Raw genomic sequence first — 26,373 nt, forward strand, 5'->3', positions numbered from 1 at the left:
TTTCAGGTCCCTAATTACCTTTGCTGTTCTTCCATGCACTTTTTCTAGAGTCTTAACGTATTTTTTTGTATTATGGTGACTGAAACTGGACATATAGTATTCCAGGTGTAGTCTTACCAGTGCAGTATAAAGCAGTACTAACACAATCTTGATCTTGATCCCTAGGAGTATATTGGCCTTTTTGGCAGTTGTGGCACACTGCTGGCTCATTCTTAAGTGTTTCTCCTCGAGGACTCCTAAATCCCTTTTACAGTTACTGCTGTTAAGCCAGGTACTACCTACTGTCCTACTCTATACCTGTGCATTTGGTTTTTCTTTCTTAAATATAAGATCTTACTTTTGTCATCACTGAATTGCATTTTGTTACATAGGGCTTAGTGTTCAAGTCTGTCAAGACCCTTCTATATATTGAGTCTATCTTTTAAAGTGTTGGCTATTCCCCCCACTTGATATCAATTGCAAATTTAATGAGTTCCCCTTCAATCCCTTCATCTAGATCGGGGTAGGCAACCTTGGCTCTTTTATGACTTGTGGACTTCAACTCCCAGAATTCCTGAGCCAGCCATGCTGATCTAGATCATTATGAAGATGTTTAAGAGTAATGGATCTAAAACAGAACCTTGAGATACCCCATTGCATGCTTCCTTCTATTTAGATGAAATTCCATTCAGGACTGCACTTCTCCCATTCTCAAGTTACAAGTATGTTTCAGCTTGGGGAACTATGGATACTAATTTGATGAGCAAAATATTCCACCAATAGCAGCTTCTTGTAAGGTTTTCAGTTTAACCAAAACTGAAGAAGAGCCATATATTAACAACTATTCCCATCACTAGGCTTGTATTTATTTTCAAAGTAGCCATCTTTAGTAAATGAGAACACTATTCCACATCTATTTCAGTGTGAAGAAACTAATAAGGAATGACAATGAAACCTGACAACTGCCATGTTTGCAAAACAAAGAAGATTTCTGTGAAATGTCTAAAATTTAGAGCCATTTAAATAAATGAAAACATCACCATTAATTTTAGTATAAATGTAGTTTAATAAAACTCAAATCTGTCAAGAACCTGTTTTCTCAAGTGCTGAAATTAATGCTGCTACATATTTAGAACAGACCATTTGACCACTATTCTCCTACAGACCACCTTTATAGCATATAGCATCAAGCTAGAAATGGTCTATTAACCTCTACTTTCTTTCTTTTTTGCAATTATCCATTGAAGATTTAGAAATAGCAGAGGAATTATACATTACATGATTTGGATGAGGGGATAGATGAGGAATTCATCAAATTTGCAGATGACACCAAGCTGGCAGGAATAGCCAATACTCCAGAAGATAGACTTAAGATACAGAAGGATCTTGACAGACTTAAACATTGGGCATCTAACAAAATGAAATTCAATAGTGAAAAAAATAAGGCAAGAAAAACCAAATGCACAGGTACAGTATAGGTAGTGCCTTGCTTAATAGTACTAACTGTGAGAGGGAACTCAGAGTCCTAGTGGACAATCACTTAAATATGAGCCAGCAGTGTGCTGCAGCTGCTAAAAAAGCCAACACAATGCTAGGCTGCATTAACAGAGGGATAGAATCAAGATCACATGAAATGTTAATACCACTTTATAATGCCTTGGTAAGACCACATTTGGAATACTGCATCCAGTTTTGGTTACCACAATGTAAAAAAGATGTTGAGACTCTAGAAAGAATACAGAGAAGAGCAACAAAGATGATTAGGGAACTGGAGGCTAAAACATATAAAGAACGGTTGCTGGAATTAGATATCTCTAGTTTAATGAAGAGAAGGACTAGCGGTAACATGATAGCAGTGTTCCAATATCTCAGTGGTTGCCACAAAGAAGAGGGAGTCAAGCTATTCTACAAAGCACCTGAAGGCAGGACAAGAAGCAATGGATGGAAACTAAGGAGAGAAGCAACCTAGAACTAAGGAGAAATTTCCTGACAGAACAATTAATTAATCAGTGGAACACCTTACACCTCCAGAAGTTGTGAAAGCTCCAACAATGGAAATTTTTAAGAACAGACTGGACAACCATTTGTCTGAAATGGTATAGGGTTTCCTGCCTGAGCAGGGGGTTGGACTAGAACACTTCAAAGGTCCCTTTCAACTCTGTTATTTTGTTACATACAAAGCTATGCATGGATATACACTCCTTCAGTTCAGCTTTGCCTATTGAAAGCCAATTGTTTTCAAAGAACTTCAGCTGTACCTTTACAAACTGATTTTGCTTGTGTAGCAAAATATAACAAACAATATTTTTAGCATCTAAAAGACATGGGCAGCTGACAGGAAATCTTTTCAAGTTAATATCCATTTCTGGATCCCTGCTAATCCTGTTGTAACTTCTGTGGGATGATGAAATAAGCAAATTCTGATTGTTCTCTTTGACCATTCCATGACTTTGTCTTCCATAATGGTCATTTACAGAACCAGTGTGGGGACAGAGATGGTTCTGGTTGTAGTAAAGAGCCACAACTAGACAACAGTTTCTGAAAGGAACAGTTCAGATCCCAAGTAGGAAAGGTATTTAGATTTAGTACAGTGTTCACTACCTGTCAGTGGTTCCTTAAACAAGCAGCACTTCAGATCCAAATACTCTATACTCCTGAGCAGTGCTTTTTTTGTAAAAGAAAAAGGTGCCGGAACTCACACATGTCATACAACCCACCTTGCCTACTCTACAAGGTTCCATCCAAAAAAAGGTGCCGGAACTCCGTTCTGAGCGTTCTATGACAAAAAAAGCCCTGCTCCTGAGAAGGAAATATTGTGAACTTTTATTTAACCCCACATCTAGCTAGCTAACTTTAATTTTGTTTGTTTTTGTTCTATGTACCAGACTCCCAGAAGGGAGAACTGAATCCTGGGCCATTGCAAAGTTCAATTTAGTCCTTGAAAAACGTTAGTATCTACCAGCATAGGCAACATTTTGACGACCAAAAGCCACAGTTAAATATTGTGAGGGAGGAGGAGTATTTTGATTTGATTTGTTTCTTGCAAAATTGAAGACTAATAAGCAGCATGATCATGGAAAATAACAAGATGTATATTACAGATTAAGAGAGCTCCGCAGATTTTTATATTTCCAAATTATACAACAAGGTGCCTTGTTTGTTTAAACTACAGTAAGCCTTTTTGCGTCTTAAAGCAAACTGTCATTATTTCCCTCCTGAGTGTGATAATAAACTCTTATAATTGAGTTTTAGCCATCGCACTACTAAAACTAAATTTTGATGGTACAAAGATAAAGGGGTTTGCATGTCACAAGGTACTGAACAAGGAAGAACCAAGGTGATACCACAAGAAGCTAGGAATTAAAATGCAGTACAGTAGAACTGAGGGATAGTATACATTTACATATAAAATAGTCCATTTTATTTCAGTTTTTCTGAATGTATGCTTATGTTTCCCACTTAATATTATCAGAGTTTTCAGTAGGTCCTGCTATCTAAAATGAATCCAAGTGAAAAAATAACATCAGTATGAAACTTTTCATTTATATGATAAATAATCAAACAAGCTATTTATTAGTGTGAAAAAAATCACCCTTTAGACCAATTTAATGTTAAATTTTAACTACAAGAGATTAACTGCAAAAGCACTATCTAATTGCCACAAAAAGGCAACTCAGAAGACAGACAAGTCTTTAATAAATTTCATTTCTAAATCCTTTCAAAGGAGTTATAGTTCACATGACTTACTTACCATTGTTACAATTTCTGAATATGCTGATTCAGTAATCACACCACGATTTGTAGAAACATACTCCACTAATTCATTCAGTGTTGCTCTTTTAATTTCTTTGCTCCTTAAGTCAGAGACAGAGTCCATGAAATCAAATAATACACAGCACTGCTGTAATTTCTGACAGAAGAGAACTTGCTTGTCATTTGAAGTGGCATCTATAAAAGGAAAAAAGTGAATTAGAATTTACTGTTCTATAAATTTTAGTATATAGGTCAAATATGTGGTTTATTTAATATCACATTTGTAGTATATCTTTCCTCAGGAAGTTCAAGGTAGTAGTTACTAGAGTCTCATCAAATTGTGTTCAAAACATGCTGTGTTAGGTTGAGACACAGTGATTGGTCCAAGGATATTCAATATGTTCTATGATCAAGTACGACATCTTATTTAAATACCTTAACTGTTTTAAAATAACTTATCTAAACTAATTGTTCAATGATTAGTTGAACAGATATTCCATTATTCAACCTATGTATCTTATCTATGGAGTCCCTCTACACAAAATATGATTATTCAACAACAGGAACAGAACTATGAAAAATGCATTATGAACACTGAATTTAAATTTGGTCTTCTAGCCTAATCTCTAAAATACTATTCCTGATACTGACAAAACAGTTAAATAAATTTCAGAGAATAAAGCAGCATATTTTCCACACATAAGAAATGACTATCCTTTCTTGGAGAGAAAATCAGAATTAAATTTACATTGAGTGCTGAATGCAAATTTTTATACCTATTTATGTTACCAAACTTTTGCATAGTAATTAAGAGAGTTAAACCTTGCTTACTAACTGTCTTATACCACAACTGTTCAAAGTTACAACAATGATGAAAAATAACTTTGCGACCATGGCATTCATTTACAATCTTTGCAGCACCTCCTTCAGTCACATGTTCTCGATTACAGTCAATTAGTACACATTGTCCTATGCCTGAGGACTGCCCCCGACCTCCGATCATTCCGCCGGGGCCTGAAGACCTGGCTCTTTGAGCTCTCGGGCCCAGGCTGAGGAGAAAATTATTTTAATTGGGGTTTTTAATAGCACAGGGTTGATTTAATATTTTTTAACTTGGCTTTTAACTTTTGTATGTTTGATTTTTAACTCCCTGTAAACCGCCCTGAGTCCTCAGGGAAAGGGCGGTATATAAATGCAATAAAATAAATAAATAAATAAATTTTCTTTTCTTTTTTCCTTTTGTAGAGCGGAGAGATTGGAGAGGAAGGGACAAAAAGAGAGAAAGCAAGCACATGATGGGGCATACTCATTGAAAGAATGTGTTACTGCAGTCTGTTTGCTTAATGCACTTGGGGCTGTGCATTCCTTTCAAAATGTATTCCCCATCATGTGCCTGCTTTTTCTTTTGCAATCCCTTCCTGCCTAATGAATGTAAATACAAACATTAATTCCCTTCTTCTAATTATCCCAGGGCTTAGGTAAGCATTCCAAAGGGTGGGGGAGTGGGAGAAAAGGAAAGCTGCAGTAAAATCTTAAGCACAGTCACGTGATTTCCCACTTAGTATTATGCAATTGTGGTAGTTAAACAAGGTGTCAACGCTGCTAACATGGGATGTTCTTGCTTTGACAACATATGGAGATGCAGCCTTTTTCTTTCCTATGCTTTATTCTTAGAATTACATAATACTGGGGGAGAAGGAGGAATGTGATGGGAGTTAGTTAGACATAACAATATTGTAAAAGTGTATGAACTCATGGGCTTTTGAAATAAGAGATGGTAAGAGATGGCAGGGTAGACAACAGGAGGGAAAACCTGCAATTCAAACTAATTAGAAAATGTGATTTATGACTGCTAATTAGAGGAGGGAATTGTGTTTGATACTATGTGCTAAGGGGAGGAGAATTCAGATTTTGGCTTCGACCATGTATGTGCCGAAGCTATGCTACTTGAATAAAGATTCTTTAAGGTAAACAATGCCTTGAAGTTCTTTGAAGAGTTTTATTTGTCGGAACCATGACACAAGGACTATATATATGCTGAACTTTTCAAGCAAAATTATTTAAAAATTGTTAATTGCCAAAATTATGAGAATTTTATGTGAAAACATGATGCATCTATCTTATCTAGTTTAGACTATTTCCCATTGTAAAAGCAAAGCTTAGAAATAAAAGAATTTCAGCTGATTATCACAGGGTTAATTTTTTCACCTCTTGAGTCTGTTGGCTCTGCTGTTCTTGGTTTCTTTGCTTTCTCAGAAGTTTAGCTCTTTCTTTTTCCTCCAATTACACAACCACAAAGTTTGAAATCTCATTGCCAATACAAAATATAATCAGCAATATCTTTCTCTCACTCACTCCCTAAAACACTCTATTACATTGCTATAACTTGTATAAATTTCTGTGAGCAGTTAGATATGAGATTTATTTCAAAACACTAATAACTATTCATATTAGCAGAACAACTTCAATCAGAAACCACATGAATCTGAATTTTGCCATCAGTCTTGGTTATACAAGTTAAATTTGGAAAAGGACTGTGAGCTAAAATTAGCAAGTAAATGACCTCAAATGATCGTTTGAAGTCAATTATAGCAATAGATTTAGAAATGAAGTGAAATCTTCCACAAGCCACAAAATGGAGTAGAGAATCAGTCTCGGCTTACAACTGGTTGTAATGGCTGAGGCTGCTGTGAGCTGAATTCCAACAATTGTGGAGGGCTACAGATTCCGTATGCATATGAGACAATAAAACTTTAAAATATGCGATACTCATTTCCAATGCAGACATAGCACACAATAAGATAAGCAAAATTTCTCCAAATATTTTGCCAATTTGAAACAAACACAAAGGTAATGTTCACTATGCATTTTGCACTCTTGAAAATAGGCATGCAACTGTAAGGTATATATTGTTAACTTATATGCATATAATGTACATATTGTTGTGTACATTTTGGTACTGATTCTGTTTTGATTGTAAGCCACCTTAAGTCATTTGGGTTCAAGACCATATTCATTTTATAAATAAATAATTGTAGATAATGAATCTTGGTAAAAAGGAGGACTGCTTGTTCAAGCTTTATCAGGGTAGCATGTGCATGGCAAGGCTATTGGAAAATGACCCGCAAGTATCTTATTATTCCTGCCAAATGAAAGATGTGGCCACTGTGCTTGTTTTAGCACAAATTTCATTTTGAGAAGATCTGAAAAAAAATGATGCCGGGGAGGCTTCAACAAGGATGGTGTCTCTTGTGTTCTCAGGCCATTTAACAGAGGAAAAGAGCATGAATTAAAACCATCGGGATTCAAAATAAATCTAAGTCACAAAAGATCATCTATAGCAATTTGCATGATTGGAGACAGTGGCTACTCTCAGGCTCTAGAATACCAAATTTTAAGGGAACAAACTAGAAATAATATAAAAATTAGGAAATCAGAATCACTGAATTGTACCAAAAGGAAATTACAAATAGCTTTATCACAGTCATTAACCAGCAGAAACCAAAAAGAAATAACCACAACATATTTATAAAATACAAATACACATTTGTATTGAACAAATATCACATGGACAATCTAAGAGATGACAATCTTTATACTGAAACAATGCATTTTATCCTGGATGACTAAAACGTCACAGCTGATTTTTCAATACTGAAATTTAGTATCCTGAAGCAATAAACAACAAACTTTATAAATTTAGACGAAACTGAAACTGCCAGCCAGGACAAATATATTCAAAACTGACTGCTAAAAGAACAGAAGAACCCTATAATGGAAAAAAGGTTATTTTTAAAGTAAGGTTATTTCAGTGTGACCCTCAAGCTGGCAAACACATGACCTATTTTGAGCTGTGCATGTTTGGTAACCACACTGTGGTTTCCAGCACAAGAGCAAAATCTAACTGGCTCAGGATATCTTGACATGAAGGTTATTAAAGACAGTCACAAGCTTAGTCCCAAAACATCTTTGTGTTACATTCACATAAATAAATTCAGATCTATGAAAAAATGCTGACAGGAGAGCACAATCCTATGGGTTATATCTGCTTCATCTAGAAAGTATTAATGCCACAATGCATCTAGGGAGACTTGCAGAATGCTGATAATTTTCATAAATACTTATCCGAGTAACTAACAAATATCAGGTATAGCCTTCAATTCAACGAAGGCAAAAGTGCTGAGAAAGACATCCTGGGAGCGACCCGCCTTATCTTTTAATTCACCTCTTGATGACGGGTCTGACTGTTGGGACCCTGAGAGATGGCCGGGCAGAAACAGGGGCCTAAGATATAAATTTAACAAGAGGCCCCTGATTACTTTTTTAGCTAAATTTTTTGTAGGGTTAGGGAGGGGGGAGGGTTGTGGTTGGTTGGAGAGGGGGGGCAATCCGCCAACTGCTGTTCAGACCAGGCCTAGGAGAGATCGCGTTGAGAGGGAGCCGGGGTCGGTCATCTCTGGAGCTCTGGAGCGGGTCGTGGGATTGCCAATTCCCACGACGATAGGGAATGGCTGCAGGTGTAAGATCAGAGGGCCGTATCGACCTCCATGGCATGGGTCCAGAATACCTTGGGGAGCACCTGCAGCCGGCGTCATCTTCCCTCCGCCCAGTACGCTCCCACAGAGAGGGCCTCCTCAGGGTGCCGCCAGTCAAAGAATGCCGACTGGTGACCCCCAGGGGGAGAGCGTTCTCTGTGGGTGCACCGGATTTATGGAACCATCTTCCGGTAGAGCTCCGGATGGCGCCCGATCTCCGCTCCTTCCGGCGCGACCTTAAAACCTATCTCTTTAAGGAAGCGGGCCTGGCCTGATGGGACGGGGTGGGATTGTTATTATGACTTTAATTTTAAATTGTATTATTATGGGCACTGTTTAATCATGTTTTTAATAATTTTAATTTTTTTGTATCTGTTTTTATGTATTGCCCTGTTAACTGCCCTGAGTCTCTTGAGAGAAGGGCGGTATATAAATTAAATTAATAAATAAATAAATAAATAAACTATTTCAGATCATGGGTGTTGTTTTTGTCCAATTAGCTAAATTATACTTACTTTGTTTATGGGTAGATTTCTAAACTTATGCCCTGTTTTATTCTTTTCACAGAAATTTGAACAATTTGTTGTATATTTCTGACATTTTGTTTACTTTCATTCATTTTCAAAACTAAAGTAAAAGTTCTTAATATTTTAATTTTTAAAACTCAAGTTCTAGAAGTACAAAAAAACAATACATAAATCATGCTGCAGTGTGTCATAAGGGCATAATAAAGTCCCTAATGTGAATTTTTTTAATATAAATCCTAATTATAATTAAAATTACTGAAAATAATTAAATAGTATAGGGATTGCAAAATCATGATATTGATAGAACAGGTTTCATCTAGAGTTTCTGAGCCAATAATGGTAAGCTGATGCTGACCAGATGGTTTGGTTCAGGCTCCTATTTAACAATCTTGATGCTGCCACAGCATAATTTACCACTAATAGTAGCATAATCTATGGGGCAAAACCAGATAAAATGCCAAACTAAATATCCTAATAGGAACATCGAGTGTTTCATCTTGGTTATTATGAGCTGCTAAGCAACTAAGATGAGGACGCAGGTTAACAAAGAATGGAAAAAAGAAGGAAACAATTTGTTGCTAATGTTGCATAAGTGGTTGCAAATGCCTGACTTACATTACATTTAGACTTAATAACAATAGTCACAACCCAAAAAAAATAATTACACTTGATATTGAGTAACATTTTATACCAAGTTACATTATCTCTACTTGAACTGCAAAAATACAACTATAATTAAAATAAATAACATAATAAATGACACAGAAATAATATGGGTGTTAACACTCCATATAATTTAGAGCTATTAGGCATCTAAGGACATCCTACCTGCCTGGCCAGATTTCACAATTATTCCTAGATTTCAGTTTAAGAAATCTAAATATATACAACTTAGGTAAATATAAGTTAGCCAGTAAATTTGAACAGTAACTTTCATCTTATTCAATAAATTATGGCAATTCAATTTTATGCCTACACAGTTCAACTGTAACACAACTTGAATGCCATAATCATGGAAAAAGAAATATAATACTATGCTGCCCCACAAGATGTTGAAGATTTAAATAGAAGTTTAATATGAAGATTGCCAATGGGCAGCTACTATACTTAGTTGTTAATGTTCACTGACATTTATTTTTTAAAAATCAAGTGTTCTAAGAAGGTCACTTCTTGAAAAACTCATGTTAAGAACAGTCTCTGGAAAAATTACTGCACAAAAACAATTTTAATGATCCATACTTTAAAATATTATATATAAAGATACAATTTTTTTCATTTCTGAAAAATTTTTAATTTTCTCTTCCAAAGAAATACATCTGCATTCAGTAATATATCAATTACTAAAATACAGAAAAATGTAAAATCTCTTTTATGTTGAATTCAACTGAGATTTCATGTATTTTTCATGTTAATAATGAGAAAGTTGTTTTGTCATTTTCTTCTTCCAGGGTTGATTTTTGTTTTCAAACTTCCCAGCCCGATACAGCTTTGGTATTTCCCAGAATCTTCTTTCCAAATGCTATCCAGGATTGACCTTGCCTAGCTTTTTGAGACCAACCAAATCTGGCTAGTTATTATGCAAGTAAAACAAAGTCTATTAAAATAAGAATCAAGAGGGCTATGCAGCCGCTCTACAACAATAGCTGTTTTTTCAACCCCCACCTCCAGAACAACAACCCAGAAAATTAGCCCAGAAAATTGAGTCTAAAGGAATTTTCCAGAGGTAAGGCAAAGGAGTAGCTGCAAAGAACAAAGGAAGTCTGTAATTAATGTATCTATCTGTAGAAAGCATTTTGGGTGAGGGGTAGATGAGCTCCGCTGCTGTTGATGATGTTAACATTTTATCCTTGTGCGCTGGGTGGGGAGAAACGGAGGTGGGTGAGGGGTGGCCTGTTTGGGAAGTTTGTTTTAATCTTGTAAACTGCTCAGAATGACTTATACGAGATGGGGGACTGTATAAATAAATAAAGCCAAAGTTCAAATAAGGATGATGGATGCTTTTGGCAGCAGGAGAAAATATAGTTTCATTAATATACTGAAATATACTACAGTGGTACCTTGGTATTTGTTAATTGGTTCTGGGAGGTGCAACAAATATTAAAAACGAGTGCCAAACCAACCACGTGACTTACCACATGACCCTTTGTTTCTGCTGGAAGGACTTGTTGTCTCTCCCTTTTCCTGTCAGTGACCTTCCCAGCATGGCCGACTTTCTGTCCACCCTCTATGGTCCTCCCCTTTTTGTATCAGTGTGTCGAGAACCAAACAAATGAGTACCAGTGTTTGCATGAGATTGTTACACAAATGATTGTTCATTATTTGGATCCCTTACCAACCTTGCAGATGCCGCAATGGAAGCTGCACTGGAAATCAATTCTAAAATCTATGAATGCTTTTTTTTTAAAAGTGTGACTTTAAAATCAGTTATTCTTTGCAATTTATTCAATTGCAAATCTTCCATTGAGAAATTATGGTATTTTTTCGGACTTGTCAATGAACATAATTTTAGACAGAATAAGAGTTTGGTATCAATCTTTTTCAATGTTTATGTGTAGAGATTTTTTTTTAGATTTAATATAGACACCCATGGATAGTTTACCAAATGTAATTCATAAACTAAATGAAATAGTCCATACTAAAATAACTATTAACACTCAGTACAACTACCCGCCCTCTGAACATATTAACCCCAAACCTGGGACCAAAGCAAGGTTTTAAAAGCATGGAGGAACCCCAGGAGAGAGGACACCATACTCTGAGATTATCTCAGAGGGCAGGAGCCACAACACAGAAGACATATTTGCTAGGCCGTATAAAGTGACAACATTTGACAGAAGGGACATGGATAGCACCCACTCTACCCAATTACCATGTAGGAAGAACCAATGAAGAAAAACAGTCATTTAAATCAGTGGTCACAACCTTTTTGGCAGAGGACTGGTTTCGTGGAAGCCATTTTTTCCATGAAGGAGGGGAGGAGAAGGAGCCCACAACCTAGATCCCTTGAATGTGCAGGTTATAGTAGGGTTTGCACTCTATGAGAATCTAATGCCTGATGATCTGAGGTGGAGCTGGGTTGATGATAATAGCGCTGGGGAATGACTGCACATAAAGATGAAGCTTCGCTCACTCACCTGCTGCTCACCTCCAGCTGTGCAGCCCAGCTCCTAACAGGCCACAGACTGGGGATCCCTGCTTTAGATAACCGTTTTTTGTCATGAAAGGCTTCAGAACAGCACAATAGCAAAACCAATAGCACTTAGACTTATACTGCCCTATAGTGCTTTACAGCACTCTCTGGGCTGTTTACAGTATCAGGAGATTGCCCCCAATAATCTGAGTCCTCATTTTACTCACCCTAGAACAGGGGTCGGCAACCGGAAAAAGGCAAAGAGCCACTCAGAACCGGTTCCGTCACAAACACAAAAAAGTGGGAGCCGCAAAATGTGCGCGCGCGTGCATGCACGCACGCGCATGCGCAAAACAAGGCAAAACGTGCACCAGCCCTGCCCCCATCCACCTCCAGTATGGATGGCTCTGCCAAAAGAAAAGCAGCCGAAGCAAGCCTCCCATTGAGAGAATGGGGCGGCGGAGGCTTGCAAAACGGCGGATCCAGCCTCTGCCGGCGGCTTGCAAAACGGCGGATCGAGCCTCTGCCAGCAGACACGCTTGCAGAATGGCGGATCGAGCCTCTGCCGGCGGCAGAGGCTTGCAGAGCGCGGATCCAGAGCGCGCTTCCCCCCCTTCCCTCTCGTCGCCGGGGCTGTGCGCGCTTCCCCCCCTTCCCTCTCGTCGCCGGGGCTGTGCGCGCTTCCCCACCTTCCCTCTCGTCGCCGGGGCTTGCAAAACGGCGGATCCAGCCTCTGCCGGCGGCTTGCAAAACGGCGGATCCAGCCTCTGCCGGCAGACACGCTTGCAGAACGGCGGATCGAGCCTCTGCCTTCTATTCAGCTCTGGGAAGTGAGGGGGAGGGAGGGGGAGTTTGGGGGGGAGGGGGAGCTCCACGGTGCAAAAATAAAGCCCTGCCGCTCTTTGCGTTGCTTGCCCGACTGGCTGTCACGGGACCACACGGATCGCCTCGCTCCCACCGGCAGCTGATTCCTTCGAGTTTGGTCTCGAGCGATTTTGCATTTTCTCCAGTGCTGAAAGCCACTCGGGGAACTTGAGTTACCGGCTCCCCGATCGCTCCACCCTCATCTTCTCTTCGTTCCCGCTTCCCCTTCAGAAGGTTCCTCTCGCCGTCCGTGACTAAAGTCCCACTCCCACCCCCCGCGGCAGGTTGGATCCCCCCAACTATCTTGAGTACCTACAGCCCCGCGCTGCCCTCCCCCGGGCCACCGCAGCTGGAGAGGATGGCTCTGAAGTTAGATATTTCGCCCGTAAGTCGCAGAGGGACCCCGGGTGTTCATAATTGATCCATAAAAACCTAATACCGAATAAAAGTAGGATACATCAATAAAAAGATCCAATTTGATTTTCCCCCCCGCCACACACACACACACACACACACACACACACAGGTTGGAGACCCTCCGGCGTGGCTTGGGCACCCAGAGGCTCCCGCTGCCCCCTTTTCTCCACCGGGCGAGAGAGGCAAAACGTGCACCAGCGGATCCAGCCTCTGCCGGCGGCTTGCAAAATGGCGGATCGAGCCTCTGCCGGCAGACACGCTTGGAGAATGGCGGATCGAGCCTCTGCTGGCGGCTTGCAAAACGGCGGATCCAGCCTCTGCCGGCAGACTGGCGGCAGAGGCTCGATCCGCCGTTTTGCAAGCGTGTCTGCCGGCAGAGGCTGGATCCGCCGTTTTGCAAGCCGCCGGCAGAGGCTGGATCCGCCGTTTTGCAAGCCGCCGGCAGAGGCTGGATCCGCCATTTTGCAAGCCGCCGGCAGAGGCTGGATCCGCCGTTTTGCAAGCCCCGGCGACGAGAGGGAAGGTGGGGAAGCGCGCACAGCCCCGGCGACGAGAGGGAAGGTGGGGAAGCGCGCACAGCCCCGGCGACGAGAGGGAAGGTGGGGAAGCGCGCACAGCCCTGGCGACGAGAGGGAAGGTGGGGAAGCGCGCACAGCCCTGGCGACGAGAGGGAAGGGGGGAAGCGCGCACAGCCCCGGCGACGAGAGGGAAGGTGGGGAAGCGCGCACAGCCCCGGCGATGAGAGGGAAGGTGGGGAAGTGCGCACAGCCCCGGCGACGAGAGGGAAGGGGGGGAAGCGCGCACAGCCCCGGCGACGAGAGGGAAGGGGGGAAGCGCGCACAGCCCCGGCGACGAGAGGGAAGGTGGGGAAGTGCGCACAGCCCCGGCGACGAGAGGGAAGGGGGGGAAGCGCGCACAGCCCCGGCGACGAGAGGGAAGGGGGGAAGCGCGCACAGCCCTGGCGACGAGAGGAGCCAACGGGGGGCGGGCGGGCGAAGCGCGGCTTTCGCTCGGCGGGGCTCTCAGCCCCGGCGACGAGGAGCCAACGGGGGTTGGGCGGGCGAAGCGCGGCTTTCGCTTGGCGGGGCTCTCAGCCCCGGTGACGAGGAGCCAACGGGGGGCGGGCGGGCGAAGCGCGGCTTTCGCTCGGTGGGGCTCTCAGCCCCGGCGACGAGGAGGCAACGGGGGGCGGGCGGGCGCCTTTCGCTCGGCGGGGCTGGCAGGCGCCTTTCGCTTGCCAGGGCTCTCAGCCCCGGCGACGAGGAGCCAACGGGGGTTGGGCGGGCGAAGCGCGGCTTTCGCTCGGCGGGGCTCTCAGCCCCGGTGACGAGGAGCCAACGGGGGTTGGGCGGGCGAAGCGCGGCTTTCGCTCGGCGGGGCTCTCAGCCCCGGCGACGAGGAGGCAACGGGGGGCGGGCGGGCGCCTTTCGCTCGGCGGGGCTGGCAGGCGCCTTTCGCTTGCCGGGGCTCTCAGCCCCGGCGACGAGGAGCCAACGGGGGTTGGGCGGGCGAAGCGCGGCTTTCGCTCGGCGGGGCTCTCAGCCCCGGTGACGAGGAGCCAACGGGGGGCGGGCGGGCGAAGCGCGGCTTTCGCTCGGCGGGGCTCTCAGCCCCGGTGACGAGGAGCCAACGGGGGGCGGGCGGGCGAAGCGCGGCTTTCGCTCGGCGGGGCTCTCAGCCCCGGCGACGAGGAGGCAACGGGGGGCGGGCGGGCGCCTTTCGCTCGGCGGGGCTGGCAGGCGCCTTTCGCTTGCCGGGGCTCTCAGCCCCGGCGACGAGGAGCCAACGGGGGTTGGGCGGGCGAAGCGCGGCTTTCGCTCGGCGGGGCTCTCAGCCCCGGTGACGAGGAGCCAACGGGGGGCGGGCGGGCGAAGCGCGGCTTTCGCTCGGCGGGGCTCTCAGCCCCGGTGACGAGGAGCCAACGGGGGGCGGGCGGGCGAAGCGCGGCTTTCGCTCGGCGGGGCTCTCAGCCCCGGTGACGAGGAGCCAACGGGGGGCGGGCGGGCGAAGCGCGGCTTTCGCTCGGCGGGGCTCTCAGCCCCGGTGACGAGGAGCCAACGGGGGGCGGGCGGGCGAAGCGCGGCTTTCGCTCGGCGGGGCTCTCAGCCCCGGTGACGAGGAGCCAATGGGGGGCGGGCGGGCGAAGCGCGGCTTTCGCTCGGCGGGGCTCTCAGCCCCGGCGACGAGGAGCCAACGGGGGGGCGGGCGGGCGAAGCGCGCCTTCTTGCTCGTCGGGGCTGCTAGCCCCGGCGACGAGAGGGAACGGGGGGGGGGGGAAGAAGCAGATCTACTTACGCTTTACTTCTTCCTCTCTTCCTCCACTCTGCCAGTAAAAAAACAAAGGTTTGTTGGTAGCCCACAAACGGTTTGTGGGCGGTCCCACAAACCAACCAATCAATTTAAACTTTTCAAGTTTTTTTGTGAGAAGTTTAAATTGATTAAGTTTTTTTAGTACCATTTTTTTTTCAAGAGGGAGGAGGCCTGGGAGCCGCATGGGCCGGCTCAAAGAGCCGCATGCGGCTCCGGAGCCGCGGGTTGCCGACCTGTGCCTTAGGGAGTCTCTCCTTAAAGCAAGAACTGATCTACTTCTAATAAGTTTAGATTCTTAAAACAAAAAAAAACCTAACATTTGGCAGCTAGCCAAAATCACAAGCAAGGAGATTTTCTCACTGTTTTGTTACTGTAACCTCATGAAAATATGCAGTCAGACATCTAGATAAAATTCGTGATAGGGATGACATTACTCAGCCATCATTTCAATTTGTATATAACATTCTTCTGTCAAAAAGAATTGCCACTTCTTACACCAAGTTACACTGTCCTGATTACATACCACAGAGGTATAAAATGAATATGTTGTAAACAAATACTTATAGGAATGACCACTAAATGACCAGAAATCAAGTGAATGATATAATATGGGTTTCCAATAAACAGCAATAATTTAATGCAGATTTGGTCAAGATGAATGGCACAATATGTTCTACTACAAACAGTAGTATTCATCCTATATCAGTGATGGCGAAACTTTTAGAGACCGAGTGCCCAAAGTGCAACCCAAAACCCACTTATGTATCGTCGGGTGCCGAGTGGGCGTGGCCAATTGGGTCGCATGGCCCATTGGGTGAGTGTAGCTGCGGTGGTAACGGCAGACTGGGTGGGACTAAAAAGTTCAATCAATCAATTCCAACTGCGAGATCTTTTTTTTCCTGCGAGAAGTTGAGATTGATTGATTGATTGAACCTTTTTTTTGCACATGGCGGTGGAGGCCTAAAGTGAAAAGGTTTTATAAAACCCAGCTGAAGGCCTAGGAATGGGGAGACGGCGCGTGTGGCCACAGAGAGGGCTCTGCATGCCACCTGTGGCACGCGTGCCATAGGTTCGCCACCACGGTACTATATCTTTTTAAATCTCTGATTTTTTACCATTATACGAGCAAAATGCATGGCCCATATTTATGTCTGCATTATTCTTCTATAAAACACCCTTTTAGGACCCTGCAATCTTTTGATTTGGGGTAGAATCAAGGTGATTGAATGGAGCTGAGCGTTTACTGGCCAGATGCCCTTCCTGACATTATGCAGAGTTCCCAGCAGACATTTTTTATCTGTGCCCTAGGAGAGAAACATCTCCCGCTACCTAAGGTTGAATGCTTAACCTTCCAATTGGTTGGCAAGTGTCTTTACCACTAGGCTCATTGCGTTATTCTTCCACAGAGACCAATTAATGTCCCCATGCAGAATGTTAATAGGGGAATGAAAATTCAGTTTAATTCCACTTTTTCATTCATCTTATATTTTTAAAATTCAGCTCACATAAATAGATCTTACCATGTAACTAACATTAACCTTTTCAAAAAAAAAAATCCATGAAATTCATCTCACTGCAACATCCAATACTGTAGAAGTGAGCCAGCACTGATGGATTCCAGCTGCTCCGATACCAGTTTTCCATTGTGGCAATGTCCTGATGAAAACTTTTGCCATGTTCATCATTGACTGCACCAAGATTTTCAGGAAAGAAGGCCAAGTGTGAATGCAGAAAATAAATCTTCAGTGACACGTAGTACTTCTTAAGTCTTCATGCTGTAAAAAGTTTGTCAATAGCTGAATGTAGTTTGATGTTCTGCCAAGAAAATTCTCAATGACATCCTTGGATGCTTTCCAGGTGATTTTCTCTGGCCCCACTAACAGATCTTCGAACCACTTGTCTTGATGCCATATCTCATCTGCGGACCAATAAAAATGCCTTCCTTAATCTTGGCATCAGTTATTCTTGGAAACATCTGTCTCAAATAATGAAAACCTTCACTTGTTCATTGTTTCACAAAATTTTTCATAATTTTGTGTGAAACAGAAGTTAAAAAAAATCTTTGTCAGGTCAACAAGTATAGTTCGTGTGCCATGATTTTCGGCCCTGGAACCAAATTATTTCAGAATGGCCACTTGTTTTTAAGGTAATGCTACTCTCTTGCAAGGCTGTCCCATTTATATATATAAAACAATAGTACTTGGTATATCTGACCTGCATTCCAAGCAGCAAAGAAATTACTTTTAGATCTCTACAGATATTCCAGTAAGCTGTATTAGATGTGTCCTGGATGTTCTTCAACAGTTCTATATTTCCACAAAGCACCTTATAATGCCAGTGAAAATTAGTAGGTTTATAATACATACATAAAGAAACTACAAAAAGAGAAGACTTCTATAGAATGGTACATAGACTAAATTGCAGTTATTTTTGTGATTAGCCTCAAAAAACTGTGGGTTAAACTCAAAAGTATTCAGGAACAAGTCATTGTTGTGCAGCATTGTTTTCAGATTTAAAAATCTAGAAAATGTAGATGATGCACTTAGTAAGAATAGTTTAGCTTTAAAGGTAAAGGTTCCCCCCCACACATGTGTTCTAGTCGTTTCCGACTCTAGGGGCCGGTGCTCATCTCTGTTTCAAAGCCGAAGAGCCAGCGCTTGTCCGAGGACGTCTCCGTGGTCATGTGGCCGGCATGACTAAACACCAAAGGTGCACAGAACGCTGTTACCTTCCCACCATAGTGGTCCCTATTTTTCTACTTGCATTTTTACGTGCTTTCGAACTGCTAGGTTGGCAGAAGCTGGGATGAGTAACAGGCGCTCACTCTGCTATGCGGCACTCGGGATTCGACCTTCTGATCGACAAGCTCAGCGTCCTAACCCACTGAACCACCGTGTCCCCAGTTTAGCTTTACTTAGATGTTAAAGAAAATGTACTCTCTCAGAATAAAGTTCCAATTGATATAAAATACTGTCCTTTCAAATGCATACTCCCACTGGCTAAATTCAGCACTCTGAACATAAAAAGGAACATAAAAAGAAAAAAAATAGGCCATGTTGATCATAGAACAAAATCCATGTTAGAGCAAAAGCTTTCTCAAGAAAACATCACAAAATAAAGCCATATTTGGAAACTCACTCGCTTTGTTATAATAAATCCATAACATGCACCCCCATTCTATCTCCTCCATTTTTATCAAACCAGATGTCAATGCACTATTTATGTATAAACATAATTTGATGCTTGACCTTGTTCCATAGGTTAATCTACAGCAAGCTGATATACCCAGATATGCTGGGACTACGAATTACTCTTAGCCAACAGAGTCTAAATTAAGATTCTGGAACTACAGTTCCAACACAACTGAAAAGCACCAGGTGGGGGAAATAAAACCTAACTGCAGAATTCATAATCTTCCTTGTTTTTGCCATTTTCTCAGGATTGCAAAAAAGCAATATGAAACATTTGTAGAAGACCTTAACTAAGACTGGTGAGGTGCATGTAAGATACATCATAAATTGTGACTTTTTGCCATAACACAAACAAGATTTCTTTCCATATTTAAACTATAAGTTACTTGTTACAGGAAACTGCAGGTTAAAAAAGCTCAGTTGCATGTCTTTCCTGTATCTATGGAAAAATTATTCTTTGAGAAGTACTTGACATTTTATTAATCCCAATTATTAACTTTTAGCATGATTTATAGTCCATTATAAAGATGCAATTCAATAAAATCAATAATATTTATAATAGTAGACATATTACATTTCAGATCTATTTTTTTAAACACAAACCAATATTTATAAGACTCTTTTACAACTTGAATAACAATATACAACAGTTGGAACTAATAAGAGCACAAACATCAGAATGACAAGAAAAAATAGTATCACCATTCCATATGTTAAACAAAAGTTCTAGAATCTAGATGGATTCCTCAACACACAGAGAACATACTCAGGTAAAACAAATGTTGGTTTGGTGTAATCTCTCTCTAGCTGCTGTTTTAAACCATTAACAACCTTCAGTTCTATAGAAACAATTTAGAAAGAAGAAACAATTTTACAGAAACTGTATCAACACCACCACCATCTTGCTCCTTTCAAAGAACTCACTGAGAATGATATAAGTATCCCTTCTAAGGATTTCTATGAACTGAAGGAACTTCAGGAAAAGGAAGAACGGGAAAATTGAGGTGGAGATTTAATTAGGCCACAGCTTGTCTATGAATAATATCGGTCTTATAGAATTACTGTCCCTATAGCATGCCAGCCTGCAATGCTTTCATCCATTTAGATATATACTGCTCAAAAAATAAAGGGAACACTTAAACAACACAATGTACTGTATTTAATAGTAGGATGTCTTATCTTGTGTTCTCTTTATTTTTTTGAGCAATATATATATATATATATATATATATATATATATATATATATATATATATATATATATATATATATATATATATATATATATATATATATATATATATATATATATATACTGTATATATATATATATATATTAAAGGATGTTGATAGTTGACAAGTTAAATAATCATGTATTATAAAAACTTTTTATTTTATTGTAAACTATCATATAAACTGGAAGAATAGATTAGGGAATAGAAGGGAAACTCATCAAATTTGCAGATGACACTAAACTGGCAGGAATATCCAATACCCCAGAAGACAAGAAGCTCAGGATTCAAAAAGTTCTTGACAAATTGTAACAGTGGGCCCTGTCCAACAAAATGAATTTTAATGTGGAGAAAAGCAAAGATTTACATTTAGGCAGGAAAAATCAAAGATATAAGATCAGATTAGGTGAGACCTGGCTCAAAAACTGTAACTGTGAGAGGGACCTGGGAGCCCTAGTGGACGATCACTTGACTATGAGCCAGCAGTGTGCAGCAGCAGCCAAAAAAGCTAATACAATCCTGGATTCTATAAACAGAGGCATAGAATCAAGATCAAATGAAGTATTAGTACCACTTTATAAAATCCTAGTGAGACCACACCTGGAATACTGCAACCAATTTTAGTCACCATACTACAAAAAAGCTGTTGAGACCTTGGAAAAAGTTCAAAGAAGAGCAACTAAGATGATCCAAGACCTGGAGGGTAAAACATATGAAGAACAGCTGCAGGACTTGGGTTTGGCTAGTCTAAAGAAAAGAAGAAATAAGGGTGACATGATAGCAGTATTCCAGTATTTGACAGGCTGCCACAAAGAAGAGGGGGTCAAATTATTCTCCAAAGCATCAGAGGGCAGGACAAGAAACAACTGTTGGAAACTGATCAAAGAGAGAAGCAACCTGGAATTAAGGAGAAAGTTCCTAACAGTGAGGACAATTAATCAGTGGATTAATTCCTTCAGAAATTGTGGGCGCTCTATTTACTGGAGGTTTTTAAGAAGAGACTGGATAGTCACTTGTCTGAGATGGTACAGGTTCTCCTGCTTGAGTAGGGGGCTGGAAGCGACCTCCAAGGTCCCTTCCAGCTCTATTCTATTAAATTCAATACTAGGAACTTTCCAACAGAATAAATCCAAAGATATTTAATCAGTCAAAAATATTAATATTATTCAATCCACTGGTAGGTGAGCAAATTACAGTGGGGTACAACAGCTACATGACTTTCCTTTTTTGATAAGTAGTTAATATGTAAAAGATAAAAACAGTCAAACCCCAAATTAAAAAAAATACATACAACAAAAGTGCATGCATCTCAATATATAACACAACATTAAAGTGTAAACATTCCACAATAATGTTATCAGGATTTAAATGAGTTACATCCTGCAATAATTACAATAAACTTTACAAAGAGAGTAATGGAAAGCCAGTTTGATGTAATGTTTAAAGGCACCAAGCTAGAAATCAGAACACCATGAGTTCTAGTCCTCCCCTAGGCACAAAGCCAACTGGGTGACCTTGGGCACTCACTCTCTCTATTAGCCCTAGAAAGGAAGCAATAGCAAAGCACTGCTACAATTTTGTCAAGAAAACTGCAGTGACTTATCCAGGCAGGAGTCAACACTGATCTGAAGTCACCCTCCTCCCCCACGCTACAAAGAGATGAAATCTATATTTTAAATATTTTACCATTACCACTTTTTTAATGCATGGAGGGAAAAACAACATTTTACAATAAATGGAAGTTTCCAAGTATCCATTAGAAAACACAATCTATCTTGTAAGACCACCAGTGCTGATGAAATTTAAACTGAGGTCCTATTAACTTTTTACAGTGATTACTAAATCAAAACTATCCACTTTTAGTACTGTGCCAATTCTGCAGATCATCTAATGCATATCCACAAATTGTCAGCATATGCATACATTATGATTCTATATATCAATAAAGGAGATACTAGCACTGGTGATGTTACGTAGTTTGGGTAATGAAACCTTTGCAAGAAAACAACCAAGCTCAGAGAGCACTGAGGACCCATTTATTCTATATATGCCTTTGTATAAAATGCATAATAGTAAATATAAATTATTATAATGGCAAATAACCTATTATAATACAGCAATAAAATTATTCAAAACAATGTTTCAATTCATGAAATACAACAGAATCTGTATTTCATATATTAAAGTCTAAAGACTGAAGTGTGTACTTGAGATGTTTAAATATTTAAGTGTTTAGTCTGAACTACAAGCAGTCCTTGACTTACAACCAAAACTGAGCCCAAAATTCCTGTTGCTAAGTGAGACAGTTCTTGAGTGTTTCTCCGTTTTATGATGTTTCTTGCCACAGTTGTTACAAAGTTGTTAAGTGAATCTGGCTTCCCCATTGACTTTGCTTGTCATAAGGTTGGCAAAAGGTGATCACATCATCCTGGGTCATTGCCACCATGATAAATATGAGTCTGTTGCCAAGCATCTGAATTTTGATCACATGACCATGAGGATGCTGCAATGGTTGTAAGTATGAAAAATGGTCATAAAACACTTTTTTCAGTTGCACTGTAACTTTGAATTGTCACTAAGCAAAAAATTGTAAGTCGAGGAATACTGGTATAGTATAAAAACATGCTATTAGTACATGGCATCTATTTTAGTATTTAATATCTAATCACATTTCTTTTATTAAAATTACTTCAACATTCAATTAAAATATGTGCTGGTATTTAGAAGTGAAATCTCTCATTTAGGCCCTTAAGTGCACAAAATTATGCTTTGTCTTACACTACACAAGCTATAAACCATGAAGGAAGAATCAAGAAATGTGCAGGAATATATAATAAACAGTTATGAGCTTGTAGAAAATTAATGAATTATTTGAACATGAATTCCAGTAATAAATTTAGCATAGCGCTCCAGTTTTAAAGACAAATAAGCTTTTTAGATTATTATTTTTAAGCAAACAGAAGCAGCTGCACAGCAGGATCAGGAAGAAAACAGTAAGTGCAAGATCTCTAAAGCAGAATGGAGAAAAAGAACAGCTTGAACTCTGAACGAACTTCGCAGACTTTGCTCTATATAAGGCCAAAATCTATTCAGTTCCTCTTTTATCCCCAACCCACCGGAATAACCAATTGTTTCTACCTGTATAACACCATCAAAAGAAATGTGAAAATGCGGATACTTTTAGACAGGAGCGCTTAATCGTATCAAGTGCAAGGTTCTCGAAACAAGTGAAAACAACGAAACGTTTAGGCAAGACCCCGTCCGACAAAGCGTTTGAAAGGAAAAGCTGTCACATTTTTTTTCCCTTGACAGAAAAGGAGATTAAAAGGTGGGAAAGAGCGCGGAGAAGTTTCTCTCCCAGAGTGATCGCGGCACGAAGAAGGCGCCAAAAGGAGACTTACAGGGCTCCACCAGCCGCCCACTCGAGAAAGGCCCCGGGAAAGTCACCCTCCCACCCCGGCACCTGTAGCCCCAAGCCAAGCGCGGCGCGGCACCTGGTGTACCGGGGCATTTACCTTTGAGCTGGGGCAGCGGGGAAAGCTCCGCTTGGCTGCTCTGGCTGCGGAACTGCGACGAGCCCTGCGACCGCTTCTGCTTCTGAGCCTTGCGCATCGACCTGCGGGTGAAGCCATCCACTTTTTCCGCGGCGGTGATCGCCGTCGACATGGCGGGGCTCGCAGGAGACAACAGGCGGGCCCGTTTCTTCCTTGAAGCATAAAATCCACTCCGGAAACTGAAAGCAAAGCAAAAAAAAAAAAAAAAAAAGCAGCGGCGACGCGCCTGGGTCGCCCCTAATGGAACATCTCCCCCTCCTCCTCCGCCCCAGGAAAGAAGGACAGGAGAGGCTTAAGCCGGTGCCCGAAAGGCCGAAGAGGGGTCCAAATTTGGGAGATTCCCGGGGGAGGCGGGCGAAGCCTCCAAGGGCACGGGGCTTCCGATTCGACAGGAGGCTGTTAAATCCGATGCTGTGGCAAAGGGAGGCTCCAAATCCGATGCTCTCGAAGAAAAAAAGACGGCTGGGAGATCTATATCCACGCTGCGTCCGTCAGATTTCCCCAGAACGGAGCCGCCGAGCAGCAAGAAGAATCCCGGGCAAAAGTTTCTATCCCGCCCCGCAGTTGCACCGCCTCGCCTGCCTTCGCTGCCCGCCCGCGAGCAGCAAACTTTAGCAGCGGCGCGCGCGCGGAGTCGGCGTGGGTCGCAGAGATCGCACGAGTCGCCCTGCCCGGAGCTCGCGGGGAAGAGCCGGAGGAGCTTAACAATGGAGCTGGGGGAGAAAGCCGCAGAGAGGCCGGACGGTGCAGCCCCTCAGCCCCCATCGGGAGCTCCCTCGGACTCGCGGGCCAACATTCCGCCGCGCTGCTTTCTTCCTGCCTCGGGAGACGCTGCTTCCTCTTTCCTGGAGCCCCGGCGGCCCGGCCCGGCCCGGCGCGGCGCGGCGCGGCGCAACGTAACCGCGAACAGGGCGAAACTCCCACTCCAGAACCAGCGCGCAACCTGCTGGAAACGCTCGAGCAACAAACAAGGGCAAGAAGAGTTCCGACTCTGGAGCGGAGGCGGGGCCAGAAGCAGCGCCTGAACTCGGAAAAGGGGAGGGGATTAACAAGGGGGGGGGAGAAAAAGGAAGCGGTTGGAACAACCGTTAGAGGTGGGCAGGGCGAAAGACGATTGACAAGAGCAAAGCAACCAATTGAAAAACGCGAGGTCTCCGAATTACCAGAAGGCGGCGGAACAAACAAGAGAGCAGCCGGCTTTACAGGAGACTGACAGCAGAACGGCCCAACGTGAGCAAGACCGAGGATGGGTGTCGCAAGAGGAAAAAGCGATTGGGTCCTGAAGCAGCGGGGGGCGGGAAGAGTTGGGATGCCAAGCCAGGGGTTGGGGCAGAGGTTGTTTTCAAGTGGCTTTTGGAGAGGAGCCGCTTCGGTGAGGTTCCTCGGCGATTGTTGAGCGTGCTGTGGAACGCTCTCTCTCCTCCGAATCTTCCCTTGTTTCGCAATGGGCCCTTTTGCGACCCTGTATTGGCTGCCTTCAGCTATTATACGGCGATCCAGTTCTCGTTTCATCTTAGGCCGCTTTGCGAGTTTAGTCGGGGCGCCGAGTTTAGGGTGCGGGAGACCAGAATTTGGAGCAGTGTCCCTCTATCTCACGGGGTCTTCAAACTTGGCCCTTTTATGACTTGTGGACTTCAACTCCCAGAATTCCTCAGCCAGCTTTGCTGGCTGAGGAATTCTGGGAGTTGAAGTCCACAAGTCATAAAAGGGCCAAGTTTGAAGACCCCTGCTCTATCTCAAAACTGTACGCACTTCAACTCCCAGAATTCCCCAGCTGAAGATCATTGGACTGAATTGACGTCCACGCAGGCCAAAGGCTCTGTGAGATTGAGAAATAACTGATTTAGACGCTTGGGTTATTGAGTAAACTACCGTATAGTTGGCTAAATGCCCCTTGTGAGCTCTGCCAGGGTTACCCCTCCTCTGACTTCGCCGAATTTCGCTGCTTCCAAAGATTCAAAGTTAAAAAAAAAAAAAGCAAGAAAGGGGTAAGACTACCGTATCTGGGCTCCAAAAAGAGGATCGTGCAAACTCCACGCTGCCAAGTAACAGCCTAAAATATGGAGAAGAAACTAACCGTCTGAATGTTCTACAATAGAACGGCAACGAGCAAAATTGGTTACGCAATCGTAGGTGTCCGCCGAGGGGATTAAATGACAAAACCTAAATAATATATGTGATTATTTCTCCGTTTTTAATCCCAAAGTACAGATTTGGGAAGCTGTAGGCATCTTGGAATCGGCTTTTGAAGTGGCCTGCAAACCCTATAAATAAAATCAACGTTGACATAATCATGCAAGTGTCATACATATTTGCAGGGCTTTTTTTGTCATAGAACGCACTCGGCACCTTTTTTTTTTGACGGATTTTCCAGAGTTGCCTTGAACAAAATCCTAGTCTTTTAGATACATTAAAAATTGAAGGGTTTTTTTCTTCAACTACAAAGGTAAACCTTGTAGGGTAGGCAAGGCGGATTGTATGATGTGTGTGAGTTCCAGCACCTTTTTTTTTCTTCAGAAAAAGCACTGCATATTTGTATCAGATACTAAGATGTATCTTTGATGACATTTGTGTGATGACTTTACCATGTGCAAGATGTCTTTTTAGCTTGCTGTAGTTTATTTCTGGCAAGCTTGACTGGCATTTTTATTTATTGAGATCTGGTCTCACACTCCATTCAGCATCATAAATGATGGGATGTTTCCACTCTGCTAATCTTGGCTGAGAATTGTTGGAAGATATAATCTCAACCCATGTGGAAGATACAATCTATATCAATATTATTTGCAGCAAGTGAAAGATAAAATTCCTGCAGAGCCAGTAAAATATATCATGAATTTAGAAAATATATCTTGCTGTATATATTTAATTTATTTTAGAT

At 42.4% G+C, this 26,373-nt stretch overlaps 1 protein-coding gene across 1 annotated transcript in view; it reads right to left on the minus strand.

Annotated features, from left to right (window-relative positions):
• PPP2R5A (protein phosphatase 2 regulatory subunit B'alpha) overlaps positions 1 to 24,447 on the minus strand; it is a 54,736-nt gene extending 30,289 nt beyond the window's left edge. The window contains exons 1-2 of the mRNA XM_081316675.1: positions 23,454 to 24,447; positions 3,731 to 3,927 (exon numbers count right to left, since the gene is read on the minus strand). Coding sequence (XP_081172801.1) covers positions 3,731 to 3,927; positions 23,454 to 23,604 — 348 coding nt within the window. The 5' untranslated portion in view covers positions 23,605 to 24,447. The remainder of the gene's footprint in view (positions 1 to 3,730; positions 3,928 to 23,453) is intronic.
• Positions 24,448 to 26,373: the final 1,926 nt, after the last annotated feature.

This window comes from Vipera berus (genome assembly GCF_964194415.1).
Source record: "Vipera berus genome assembly, chromosome: 1".
Taxonomy (NCBI): Eukaryota; Metazoa; Chordata; class Lepidosauria; order Squamata; family Viperidae; genus Vipera; species Vipera berus.